Source organism: Danio rerio, chromosome 4 (genome assembly GCF_052040795.2).
Source record: "Danio rerio strain M-AB ecotype USA chromosome 4, GRCz13ab, whole genome shotgun sequence".
In the NCBI taxonomy this organism is placed as follows: Eukaryota; Metazoa; Chordata; class Actinopteri; order Cypriniformes; family Danionidae; genus Danio; species Danio rerio.
Window position 1 is genome coordinate 18,516,171 of NC_141024.2, and position 14,173 is coordinate 18,530,343.

Consider the following 14,173-nt stretch of genomic DNA (forward strand, 5'->3'; position numbering starts at 1 on the left):
AACTCAGATGTGTGTTGTATTGATAATATTTAGTGTATATAGAAATGTACAGAAATGTATAAATGACTTTAATTTATATACCTAACAAATAAATAAATAAATAAATAAATAAAACAGCAATTAAATATAAAAATGATTATGTCTTGAACACTTCACCGGCAAATAAAAGACTGATACAGCCATCTAGTGAATTATAAGGTGTATTACAGCTTGAAAAAAAGACTGATTTTAGGCAAATTAACAATAAGATCAAGCTGTATTTCATTTAGCTCACATGCTCATCAGCTAGCACTGCTTTGGTTTTAATGTTACTCTTACTGAATTTTAACTAAATTAAACCACATTGCACATAACATATAAAATAAGATAAAGATAAAAATAAAATAAATAATATAAATTAAAAATATGAATGGTTAATTATACAATTAAGAAACAACAATCATTAGTGATATTTTTTCCTAAACCAATATTATCTATTTTAATTATATCTGAATAATACAAAGTATAATTTATGTTAAAAAAATGTTAAATATGAAGGTAATTATAAAATTACCATGATATTAATATTATACTATTATATATTAATGCACATGCATTTCAAGAATAAATGACAATTAAATATATCATCATTTACAATAATAACAATACAATAAAAATAAAGCTGCAAATATTATAAACAGTTATAAATAATAACAGATTAATAATAATAATATAATAATAATTAATATAATAAAAATTATAATAATAAACAGAGATCACCAAAGATTAATATTGATAAATGTTGAGGTGTTAAACTGTATTAATAGTATGTGTGTTACAATGCAGTTAAATGTCTCTGGCATCACAATTTATACATTTTTGCTTTTAAATAAACTAAACGAAAAAAAAAAAATAAATGATCAATATCTGACATTAATTATTTACATTTACATGTAGTCATTTAGCAGACGCTTTTATCCAAAGCGACTTACAAATGAGGACAAGGAAGCAATTGACACAACTATAAGAGCAACAATAAATAAGTGCTGTAGGCAAGTTTCAGGTATGTAATGTGTAAGAAGCAAAACATTAGTATTATTTTATTTTTTTCTGTAATATAGTTAGCGGTGGAGCCAGGGAGGCAATTGCAGATTAGCAGATGAGGCAATAATCACATTTTACTTTTGATAAAATAAATGCAGTCTTGTCCAGTCTTTTATCAAATACATAAATCGGTCTTTTATTCATAAACATCTGCACATTACTAATTTGATCTACTGAAAAAGACACAAAGCGTGTACAAACGATAGTCACTTTTGAAAATGCGTTAATTTATACATTTTATCTACTAATATTTACCATAAATCCTCCAATACGAGCAAAAAAAAGTGTAGCATTTGTAAAGGTGACAGCTCTTGTGTCCTTCTTTTCAGAGAGTGTATAAAATGAACACTGACCTTATGATGACCTCATAATGCCTCAGTGTGAGTGTGTAATAGTGTTTGTGAACAGCAGTAACACACACATCTTGTCACCGGCTTGTCCAGAAGCCTCAGCATCTGCTGCCCTGAGCGTTTATGAGCTGATTTAATCTGGATCGCTCCACAAATGCTATTTCTCTCCCACTGCTCTCTCTCTCTCTTCTACACACTATCACTCCTCAATCTCTGAAGCAAACTGCTACTCTCATGCTTTTAGTCACCATGTTACGTTTTAAAGCTGGCCTTCTCTAATAGAATTAAAACATGGCATTAGGGGTGTGTGACAGTCATCAAAAATTATACACTGATATTTATTGGAGCAAAAAAATAAATACATAAATAAAATCAAGTGCAAAAATGTGCACCTCACTTGGACAAGTTTTTGAAAGTTTGAAAGAAATGTCTTAAGCAACATAGACTATGTTTACATGGACATCAGTAATCGAATTATTTGCCTTAATCTGAGTAAGACAATAATATTATTAAGGTGTTTACAGGAGGCTTTTTGAATGTTCCTTTCATGATCCCGTTTTACATGTTACAGCACATAATTCTATCAACGTCATTGGGTCAGGACGCTATCCACATATCCTCCAGAGTTTCATGTAATGTGGGGTGTTTCATTTTTAATTTGTTGACTTCAGACAGTCTGGCAGTTTCACTTTCATTCAGGAACATTTCATGCATCCTCCCTGTGACAAACAAGATATTGGATGCTACTCATGCTAGTATGAACTGCTGAATCAGTGCAGTTGTAATGGAATTTGATACTGCACGCTGTATGGGAAAAAACATTTCTTTGGTCTAAGGTCCTTCACTGACTCGGTAGGTGCAGAGAATAGCATCAAATAGCCGTGTAGAGCTGTGCATAGATAGATTTGCTCTTCAGTGTTTGGACTCTCAGCAGTGAATATTAAACCACACAGAACTGAACTGAACTGAACTTCAACTGGCGCTGCTCCAATTCACTATAATCTTCTATTGACACAATCTACATTGTAAAAGCACTATAGAAATAAAGATTTGAATTGAATATGGAACATTCCAACACAAAATGCGGCGAAAATCCTACATGACAGTAATAGCTTGATTGCGGTGTTTGCATGTCTGTACTGCACTTCAATAATGTGACTGAAATAGCCATACTACACGTCTTAATTGGATTTCTGCGATTAAGTTCGATTATGACTTTAGTCGGATTAAGGTAATAAAAAAATCCCTGTTTACATGGAAGACTCTTAATCAGAGTACTGTCTTAATCCTATTAAAAGCAGTTTATTGGTAACCAGGAAGTCATGTTTTTGTTAGCAGAAAGTTGCTAGGCAACTGAGGCACATATTCAAATGAACAGGAAAAAAAGTAGCAGAAACACTGAAATACAGTTGAAGTCAGAATTATTAGCCCCCCTGATTTATTAGCCCACTGTTTTTTCCCCCAATTTCTGTTTAACAGAAAGAAGATTTTTGAACACATTTCTAAACATAATAGTTTGAATAACTCATGTCGAATAAATGATTTATTTTATCTTTGCCATGATGACAGTGAATAAAATTTGACTAGATGTTTTTCAAGACACTTCTACACAGTTTAAAGTGACATTTAAAAGCTTAACTAGGTTAATTAGGTTAACTAGGCAGGATAGGGTAATTAGGCAACTTATTGTATAACGATGGTTTGTTCTGTAGACTGTCAGAAAATATATAGCTTTAAGGGGCTAATAATTTTGACCTTAAAATGTTTTTTTAAAAATTTAAAACTGCTTTTATTATAGCCAAAATGAAACAAATAAGACTTTCTTTAAAAGAAAAAAATATTATCAGACATACTGTGAAAATTTCTTTGCTTTGTTAAACATAATTTGGGAAATATTAAAAAAAGAAAAAAAAAACTCAAAGGGGGGTTAATAATTTTGACTTCAACTGTACATGCGGTCATTTTGACAGGTATGGCCATTCAAGGTAGAACTATTTAGAACTCTTTTGCGTTTCATAATTTTAACAAAACAGGTAAGGGTAATGTCACTGTTTAACATGACAGCGGGAAGGCAGCATGTTGTCTGCCACGTCATTTGGGATGCCATGTTGAGCGTTGTTGCACTGAAAACATGATATTTTGTACTTATTCCCTTTTATCTTTTTAGATGTTAGTCTGAATTAAATCGTTTGGTTTGTAATGCGTACCAAACCGAAAGTCTCATACCGAACGGTTCAATACGAATATGCGTATCGTTACACCCTTAATATATATACATATATATATATATATATATATATATATATATATATATATATATATATATATATATATATATATATATATATATCCATGTCTCATTCAAATGATTTGTTTAAAATTGCTGATTCATTTAGAAATAAAGCAAGTGACTGGCTGCCTCTAAAACCACACACATCCCTACTATATAGTAGGGAAAAAACAGTATTCAGCAAATGTCTGAATTAACCAACAGTTACAATAATACCCTATACAATAAATATTGCGCATGTCTACAAGGTTTTATTCTGTTTTGCTCTTGTATTCTGGACACTGCTGTGTTTTTCACCACACACTGTCCAGCGTCATCGGACAGAATATCTCATTTACAGCACAGAGTTCAGCACAGTGACCCGAGAGACAAAGGCGCTCTGCGATTAGTCTGAATATGCTCATTAGAGGACATTCAGTGCAGACTGACTACAAAAAAAGTCACCACTGTCTATGCATGCACTAACTTTATCCACTCTATTTCAGACTTTTTAAACAGTCAAATCTTTTTGGTAATGTTTTTTTTTTAATTATTCACTCATGTTGATGTCAATAAAAACCTGTTAGTGTTTGTAAACTAAACAATAAAGGAGAAATTAAGTAATGTGTGTTGCCATTTAAGCCAATAGGGATTGAGGCTGCTTAAAACTATATGAAATTACTTTACATACTTCACATTGTGTGCTCTATATCAAGTCATCTGCAGAGAGTAGTAGTTTTAGTTAGGAATGACAACAAAGCAAACAACAAATGACATATACAGCATGTTTATTTTATTTTTACCACACAAACCTTATATCATATTTAGAATATTTTAATACAGCACACAATTACTACAGTACAAATCTAACAGCTCACAGTCTAATTCACCTCCCTGTCCATTATATGAAAGAGAGCAGCATGGACATTGTTCTAAACTTCTACTTGTGTGTTCCACCGAAAAAATAAACAGGTTTAAACAACATGAGAGTGTAAATGAAAAGCCTCCTTGAGCAAACACTCAGTCTATGTCAATCTTATTAAAGCTGTGTGTATTCATTAAACATAGCCAGAGGGAATGACTAGTGTTAATAGAACACTCACACATACTTTGGTATTGTTTCACCTCAATGCACAAACAATCAGAACACGCCTGCTAAATGACTAAATGTAAATGTAAATCTACTTATAGAAACACATCATATTACACATTTTCCTCACTCTGTCTCCCTCTTGTGGTCAAACCTTGCGTTCATTCCATGTTTATTCCCACTGCAGTATTCTTGTTATACTGTCTCTGTGCACAGTGAGTGGGTGAGTGTGTGTATATATTTTTTTTCAAGAGCTAAAGAAATCACATCCCACATTATTATATAATCTGCTCTCTCCTCTGTTTCTCTTACTCTCTCTCTCAGCTGAAAAGTGAGTGAAATTAGCATACACGAGGCTGTTATTAGTCTTTTAACACCAAACCCGTTAAAGGCGACATGTCACATGATCTCCCTGTCATCAAACATGCCGTTTATTTTTTCCAAAACATGGAGAAAAATTAATCAAGCAATAGCATTCGATTTTCATTTTACACATGTGGGATGCAGGAATAGCAACAGGGTTTCATCGAGATAAAACTGTTGCGCTAATATATATGCAAGCAGATATTAGGACTAATTCTCAAACACGCAGATAACATTTAAAGAACCCCTGAAATCAAAATATCTTTGCTCACTTGTCAGCAATATTAAGCTTTATTTGAGGTTATCTATAATTTAGTGTTCTCCAAAACACTGACCAGATTTGCATTTCAAAATCATGACATCACTGTCATAATTTAGCTTCTCATCAGATCTTCTGACAAATCAAATGCTCTGTACTATCTAAAGTATGACAGCTACACACTACAGTATACTACAGTATGACAGCTTGGTCACTATGTAAACAAGCATTAATTCCGATGGTTTTATAAACACTTGCAAGATATTAAAAAACCCTAAACGTTAGATTACACAGTGTTGATCAGAACTATTTCATGTTTATTAGCTAGAAAAATGAGAGGAGGAACCATAAAAAGTCAGCATGCGCATGTATACTTATCAATCTACAGCAAGGGCTAAAGGGAAAAATGCATTGCATACTCCAACAAAGTCGGCATACCGGCCACTAAAATTTTTAAATTGTCAGTTACACACAATTAACATTTTCTCTATGGTAAATGACACACGTGGCGCATTCAAGTCATAAAACAAACTTTAATACAAGTAGAAAAACTCAAAAAAATGTCTTAAGGTCTGTGTGAACTGCAAATTGCTGAGACTTGTATTTGTTTGTTGATGTTTTTACAACTAAAACGGAATATTGATTAGTGGGCGGGGCTTTATTTTTGGGCATCATTACCTTATAGCAAACTAAAAGCAAGAGGGGCGTGGGTAACAATATTATGGCTGAAGGCATCAAACTGATGTCTTGACCACCACTTGATGGTCAGACTTTGAAGATTACCAATACAAACTTTTTTTAGTGAAGTAGACTGCAGAGATTAGTTGTTTACTTAAAAAACAATATTGTACGTGAGCAAAATAAACAGACCAAGTTGAAGACGTCAATAAGATACATGTTGGAATTGATAAATGTAAAGTATATTGTTGACAGTACATTTTTGTTGAAACTGATAGCTTCGTTTAGTTTAGTTTGCTATTACTTTTCAATAAGTGGAGTTAATAAACTGTTGTAATTTCATGTAGTTTATCAAAAGAAGATACACTGCCATCTTGTGCCGGCAAAAGTGACTTAAACACACCTGTAATTACAACTTTTCAACTTGTGAATACAAACATCCCAAGAGGACTTTAATGCACTAGTCCACTATACCTATAGTAGATAAATGATGTAGACTGTGAAAGTATATTATCCATCATACAAACGCACATAATGCTGTTACGTTATTAATCACGACTGTTCACATACGAAATAACTGTTTGCACTGACATAGTGTTGTGTAGTCTGTATATGTATTATGTATTTGATGATTTCATATGCAAAAACCTCTAAATTCTAAGGATTTTTTGTCTAAAATGATAATTCTTCTCTTATGTTTATATTCTATTATTTCACTTAAAATGCAGTGAAAATAAACCCATCTCTGCCATGAATGAAACATTACTGAAGCTGTAGACAGAAGCCAGAAGAAAATGCTCATTTTAGAAAGAAATTTCAAATGGCACTTAGACGCTTTTGCATGTGAACGTTCATTTATAACTACACACATACATGTATAGAAATTGTTTTTCCTTAACATACATTTAAATATTTTAAAGCATATACATTTATGTATATAAGTGTGTTTTGAATAAATGCACAAGTTAGCATAGACCATTAAATGGATGAAACCAATTTGAATTAAACACAGAATGGGGTATTTTAAAGAGGACAAAAGTTCAGACAGACTCAGCATTGCAATTACAGATGTCCTTTGATTGGAAGGGATTTGATGGGAACAAAACTCTATTGTCAAATTTGTTTAAAAAGCAGGAGTATATTCTCAATGTTTTGATGATTCAGTTGAAATTACGTCACACATGTCAAAGCTGCGCATCACAAAGCACTTCAGGAGACATTCAACTAAACCTCAAAAACAGATTCAGTTCTTCTAAAGTTTCTGCTGTACAGTGTTATGCTAAAAACGCTATTGAATTTCACTGCAGTCAAAAGAAAGACGAAACAGACAGGATTGTTTATCAAACAAATACAATTACAGGCAAGCTTCAGAGGCCACAGAAACTCTATTACAACAAATTGGCCAACAGGATGTCAGCATAATTCAGGATAATCTCTCACAACCTCTGGCTGTCTTTTCAAAGGTCTTCAAGCTAATCTGGTTTCAGGAGACAGCTTTCTGCTAACAGCACTCATGGCTAAACACTTGTGTTTGCATACACGCAAGCTTCACAGATTAGTTTCTTTAATCGTCAATACTTTTCAAGGATTATTTTAAAACTCTATATGTTGAAAACTTTAAACTTTATGTTGTTATTTGTTTTTTTGCATTTGCTACATTGTTCATTCATCTGTTTAAACATTGGATAATACAAACGCCAATAGATTCTAAACAATTGAACAATTGAATTCATATTTAATAAATAAAAATAATGTTTAAAATTCATTTTTTATAATATATATATTATTATTATTAAATATAGCTATACTAAATATAGCCAACAGCTGGAACTGTACAGACTAATGGGTTAATAATTGTTCCACGACAGAAGTTTTTAATTGTTTACTATCAATACTATCAATAACTACTGTACAGTTAAAGTATTTCACTAATAATAACTTAATCAAGCCCTTATAAACGAAACCTTAACTTTATAATATAATATAATATAATATAATATAATATAATATAATATAATATAATATAATATAATAAATATAATATAATATAATATAATATAATATAATATAATATAATATAATATAATTACTTCATTTTATTTATTTATACCATACATTTTTATATAATATGTACATATTTATTATTTTAATAATACTAAATTTGATAAAACCCTTACTACAACTACAACTACTACTTTTACTGCTAATACTGCTACTACTAATAATAATTAACTAATACTCAACTAAATATAACTAATTAAAAATTTCTTACATTTTTTTACATCTGCAAATCTTTTTTTCCCCCCACTTCACGGGTTTCCTAGAAACTGGAAATCTTGCACTCACTTCTAAAAGCCAGACACCAGCTTTCATAACACAGCAGCAAACAGAAGATTGAGGTGAGCAGGACTTACGTTGATGAGCTCGATCTCCCAGATCTTCTTGACCAGCTCCATAGACGTGTAGCCATTGATGAGAAAGGACTTGGTGTAATCTCCCAACTCCAGAGACTCCAGCCATTCAGCCACTGAGGTGGGATTATTTCCATCATAACCAATGGGCCGCACCTGAAACACAAAAACAAACTGTTAAACCGTCATATCAGCAACCAAACCAGAGGCTGGACAGAGAACTCAGGCCATGAATAAAGAGCTCCAGCAACAGGAAATGTTGTTATTCAGTGTTGGAAACACCTGCTTCGACTAGCATGAATTTCCATTCTGCTCCACTGTTGTTTGCTTCTGCTCTGGCCGATAAATGAGGGAGAGACGAGCTAACAAAACAAAAACCTGTGTGCTTTACTCCCAGGGAATCATTCCTATATTTACTGATAAAAGAATATGGATTGAATACACAGCAGAAGTCTTTGTAAAAAGCCTCTGCCAAATGCATAAATGTAAATGTAGAAGCTATCAGCTAAAGCAGAGTCTGAAAGCGCTGACTGCAGATGAAAAGTTGAGCTTTTTTCTTTTCATAGTTAGCCTTCATATCTTTCTTTTTCACACACACATACCGTTTCCTGTCTTTAATCTTAAATTCCATTTCTTTTTAAAGGAATAATTTTCATTTCAAACCAAAAAATGAAAGAGAAAAAAGTTCTGTCAACCTTTACTTTTCTTTATAATGCAACTGTGTGGGGATCCTGTCTGTTGAGCTCCACAATGACAAAAGCAGCATCATAAAAGTTTCATGAAAGTGGAAAATTAGTTTAAAGTGACTTTAATTGGATCTTTTCTATCACACAAAGCCACTGAATGGCTTATTGTGTGCAAGTCATCTAGACATTTTTAAAGATGCACAATTTTGAATAACTTTTGAATCACACTGATCCTTAGAGATCATGATTTTTCAAGTCTAGTCTAAGTTTATTATGTTTCCAGTCTGCTAAACAAAACAAAAAAGTACTTTACTAAAAGTTATGACAAAATGGTAATTGCCACAGTTTAAGTAACCATAATATAAAAAAATATAGATGAAATTGATGATTCAGTGACTTCAGTTATTTCATTACAGTGTGAATAAGCTTATAAACTTATACTTATAAAGACTTAATTTGTTTCATTACTGGCTGCATGAGAATTTTTAAATGAACGCCTTGAAGAAACAGTGACACCAGTTAAGTTTCATCACTGTAATGTAATGTAATATGTATTTATATAGCGCATTCATGGGGGGTGGGGTGGGGGTTCTCTCACACCACCACCAGTGTGCAGCATCCACTTGGATGATGCGACGGCAGCCACAGGACAACAGCGCCATTCACACACCAGCTACAGTGGGAGTGGAGAGACAGTGATACAGCCAATTCAGTGGATGAGTATGGTTGGTAAGGGCCGATGGAGAGACTTTGACCAGGACGCCGAGGTTACACCCCTACTCTTTACGAGATGTGCCATGGGATTTTGACCACAGAGAGTCAGGACCTCAGCTTAATGTCTCATCCGAAAGACGGCTTCCACTGGCAGTATAGAGTCCTTTTTACTGTTACTAGGGCATTAGGACTCACACAGACCACAGGTTGAGCGCCCCCTGCTGGCCTCTCTAACACCAGTTCCAACAGCAACCTGGTTTTCCCATGTGGTCTCCCATCCAGGTACTGACCAGGCTCAGCCCTGCTTGGCTTCAGTGAGTAACCGGTCTTAGGCTGCAGGGTGATATGGCTGCAGCTGTGGCACTCTTTCATTGGATGAAAGAGTGTTTTGAACAAACCTGTTGAGTGAAGGATTTAATCACTCATTAATAGAAATGTTGCATGTTTTATGACTTTATCAGTGGACATTTCTTAACAGATCTTGAATGATTTTATTTAGCAACTATTTATGAACGAGTCAATGATTCACTCATAAAAAAGCTCACCTATTCATTACTGGATAAATCAGCATTTTTTAACAAATCTCTTGAACATGTGATGCAATAATAACAATATTTTTAGCAATTACTTGTTGCCACCCACTGGCCTAATGGTGTAATTGGTACAATCAGTAATAATTCATTCATTCATTTTCTTTTCGGCTTCATCCCTTTACTCATCAGGGGTCACCAGACCAACCGCCAACTTATGCAGCACGTTTAACACAGTGGATGCCTTTCCAGCCTCAACCCAGTAATAGGAAACATCCATACACACATTCACACACATGCACTATGGTCATTTTAGTTTATTCAATTCACCTATAGCGCATGTCTTTGAACTGTGGGGGAAACTGGAGCACCCGGAGGAAACCCACGCAAACATGTGGAGAACATGCAAACTCCACACAAAAATGCTAACTGACACAGCTGGGACTTGAGCCAGCGACCTTCTTGGTGCGAGGCGACAGTGCTAACCATGGAGTCACTGTGTCGCCCTCAGTAGTAACTGAACTGAATAATTAATTTATGACTTTTAATGACTTCAATCAATTAGTTACTCCAATAATCTTGTTTTTGAACTAATCTTGGATGAATGATTAAAAGATTCTCTTATTACAACTTCACTTCTTTTAATACAGGAAAATCAGTGGTTTTGAACAAGTCAAAAACCAATAACTTACTCATAAATTTTGTGTGTTTCAATACTTGATGATTTAGTATTTTAGAGTGAATCTCTGATTTCATTTCTCAATTATCAACTTGTATCAATACAAATGAAGCCTCAAGTTTTGAATCAATTTCTTCACATTTAAATCACTAGTGTAGACATTAGTGTTTATATCCAAACTATAACTATGACTTTTTATAACATAAATAATGATACTGTCACCGAAAAACCAGAACTGCTCTCTGAGTCTGTAGAAGCACAAATGCAGATCTGAATCTTGGCTGCGATCCTACTTGTCAAAGATAAACATTGCTGAATCATTATCGTTTAGGAATAACACCATGTGGGTGTTTGAATTGAGGTCTTTTAACAATTAATCATGCAGCTCTGAGGCTTTATGTGCTGTTTTTGGAGCCCAGACCCACTTTCGGTTTTCTCATATACAAATGAGCGGCCAGATCATTCTTTAAAATTACTTCTTTCGTGTACCAAAAAAGCAAAAAAGAAGTTATATGCGTCAATAAACAACACAAAATTTGTAAATGACAATGTTCAAAATGATTTAAATTAACTATAGCATAAACTATAACTACAAACTGTCACTTGAAGCTGCAAACGCATACTGATTGAACAAAAAAACACTGGTAATAATCTTGTAAAATCCATGGAAAAAAATGTTTAAAAACTGTGTTTTAATGTCAAAATTAGTATGCAAATAATTTGTATAGAATTCAAGTTCATCAAAGACAGGATATAACGCTAAAGTAGACATTTAACAGAAGAAATTCCAGAATTCTCTAATTTCTAGAAAGCCTATAACAGTCATTCTGACTGAATTCATTCTAGGCTGTGTATTGAAAGCCAAATTAATTTGTCAGGTCATTTTTGTATCTTTTTTCTTTTTTTTCTTTTAATGTCTGATTATATTTGAGTATGTCCTGCATTGTGTCTGGGAGACGGGAAAGCAACTTTTTTTTTTTTTTTTTTTTTTTTGAATCGGACTGCCTTTGAAATTGTGAATGCTAACAACTACGGCAGAATAATTTGTTAATAAAAATATGATTTCTTGTTTTTTTTTTGAAGAAGAAATTATGAGATTATGAGATTTGGACTTTACGACACTTTGGAGTGAATGCACAATGAAACCCTTTATTAACATGAACTTTAAAGTGGCCCATGCAGAGATAATATGTTGTCAGATATAATAATACAGTCAATATGACCGTATACAGCTAATTAAGATATAATACACAAAACTCTTCTGTGTTTTCAACTTTTGAGGATAACTTTTTTAAAATAACAATGTTTAAATAAATTATAAAATAAATGTAAAAAGCTCTGGTTTCCTCCACAGTCCAAAGACATGCGGTACAGGTGAATTGGGCAGGCTAAATTGTCCGTAGTGTATGAGTTTGTGTGTGTGTGTGTGTGTGTGTGTGTGTGTGTGTGTGTGTGTGTGTGTGTGTGTGTGGATGTTTCCCAGAGATGGTTTGTTGCTGGAAGGGCATCCGCTGCGTAAAAAACTTGCTGGATAAGTTGGCGGTTCATTCCGCTGTGGCGACCCCAAATTAATAAAGGGACTAAGCCGACAAGAAAATGAATGAATGAATAAATGTAAAAAACATACAGTGTTTTATTTTAAAAGGAATTATTAGACTACAAGTGTTAAACAGAGACGTTATTATGGACAAAAAATACATATCCACGTTGCTGTTTCTAGGGAACATACAGTTTTATCCTAATGTTACAGTATTTAACATACATTTAAATCGAAGTTGATATTTAGCCGCACCCCGTTTGCGTTTTGTAACATCTAATTTTTACGAGGTGGGTCGTTAGCCGAATGCTTAACCCCCAACCTGGAGGACCAGGACATGCGCACATACATTCAGCACAATTTAGCTTACCCAATTTACCAATAGCACATGTCTTTGGACTTGTGGGGGAATTCAAAGCACCAAGAAGAAACCCATTTGAACACAGGGGAAAACATGCAAACTTCACACAGAAAAGCCAACTGACCCAGCTGGGGCTCAAACCAGTGACCTTCTTGCTGTAAGGCGACAGCGCTACCCACTGCACCACTGTGCCACCCTCATTAAACACATTATTTTAACCTATTCAGGTTACGATTATACTTTCTTTAATGTATTTCACAATTCTCAACTTTTTTCCCCCTCAAGTTTATATCTCAGAATTCTGATTTTAGAACTCAACTCAAATGAAAAATGGTGAGTCTGTTACCTCTGGGGGTGAAAAAGCCACAAGTGTTGGATACATTTCGAGCCAAGGGAAACAAGAAAGAGAATAATGAGCTGTTGTTTTCCCCTTATCAGTATTGTGAATTCTAATCTCAGAATTGCAAGGATAGGCGACACGGTTCCGCAGTAGGTAGTGCTGTCCCCACACTGCAAGAAGGTTGCTGGTTCGAGCCTCGGCTGGGTCAGTTGGCGTTTCTATGTGGCATGTTCTCCCCGCATTCGCATGGGATTCCTTGGGGTGCTCCGGTTTCCCCCACAAAGTTCAAAGACATGCAGTACAGGTGAATTGGGTAGGCTAAATTGTCCGTAGTGTACGAGTGTGTATGGATGTTTCCCAGAGATGGGTTGAAGATGGAAGGGCATCCGCTGCGTAAAACACAAGTTGGCAGTTCATTCCTCAGTGGCGGCCCCAGATTAATAAAGGGACTAAGCTGAAAAGAAAATGAATGAATGAACTGCAAGGATTTTATAATAAAAAATCAAATTGATATTTTCCTTTATTATTTTCTGGCCATAAAAAGGCTCTTCATCTTTTCCAGGTTTTCTGTAATCATAAAGCGTGTGCATCCTGAATGTTTACAAACCAGTAATTATCCTTAAGCCTGATGTGAAGGTAAAGTTTATTGGGTGTGCAGTTATACACAGAAAAATACCATATAATTGCATTCATTCTCTCATTCCTTCAAAATAAATCCTCCCTGCTCACATTTGACATTTCCGCATCTGTTTGAACCAATGCAGATTTGCACATCGATGTGCATGTGTGAGGGGACCAAATATCCCTAAAAGTACAGCAATAC

The 14,173-nt window shown here is 34.1% G+C and overlaps 1 protein-coding gene across 13 annotated transcripts in view; it reads right to left on the reverse strand.

Moving 5' to 3' along the window:
* The window catches only part of anks1b (ankyrin repeat and sterile alpha motif domain containing 1B), a 315,285-nt gene that overhangs the window by 74,870 nt on the left and 226,242 nt on the right, over nucleotides 1-14,173 (reverse strand). For 12 of the 13 annotated variants that reach the window (XM_087247217.1, XM_087247215.1, XM_087247216.1 and 9 more), the window contains one exon: nucleotides 8,507-8,659. In XM_087247217.1, coding sequence (XP_087103343.1) covers nucleotides 8,507-8,659 — 153 coding nt within the window. Of the gene's footprint in view, nucleotides 1-8,506; nucleotides 8,660-12,027; nucleotides 13,130-14,173 lie in introns of those variants that run through there. The other variant, XR_015482121.1, reaches the window with a different exon arrangement.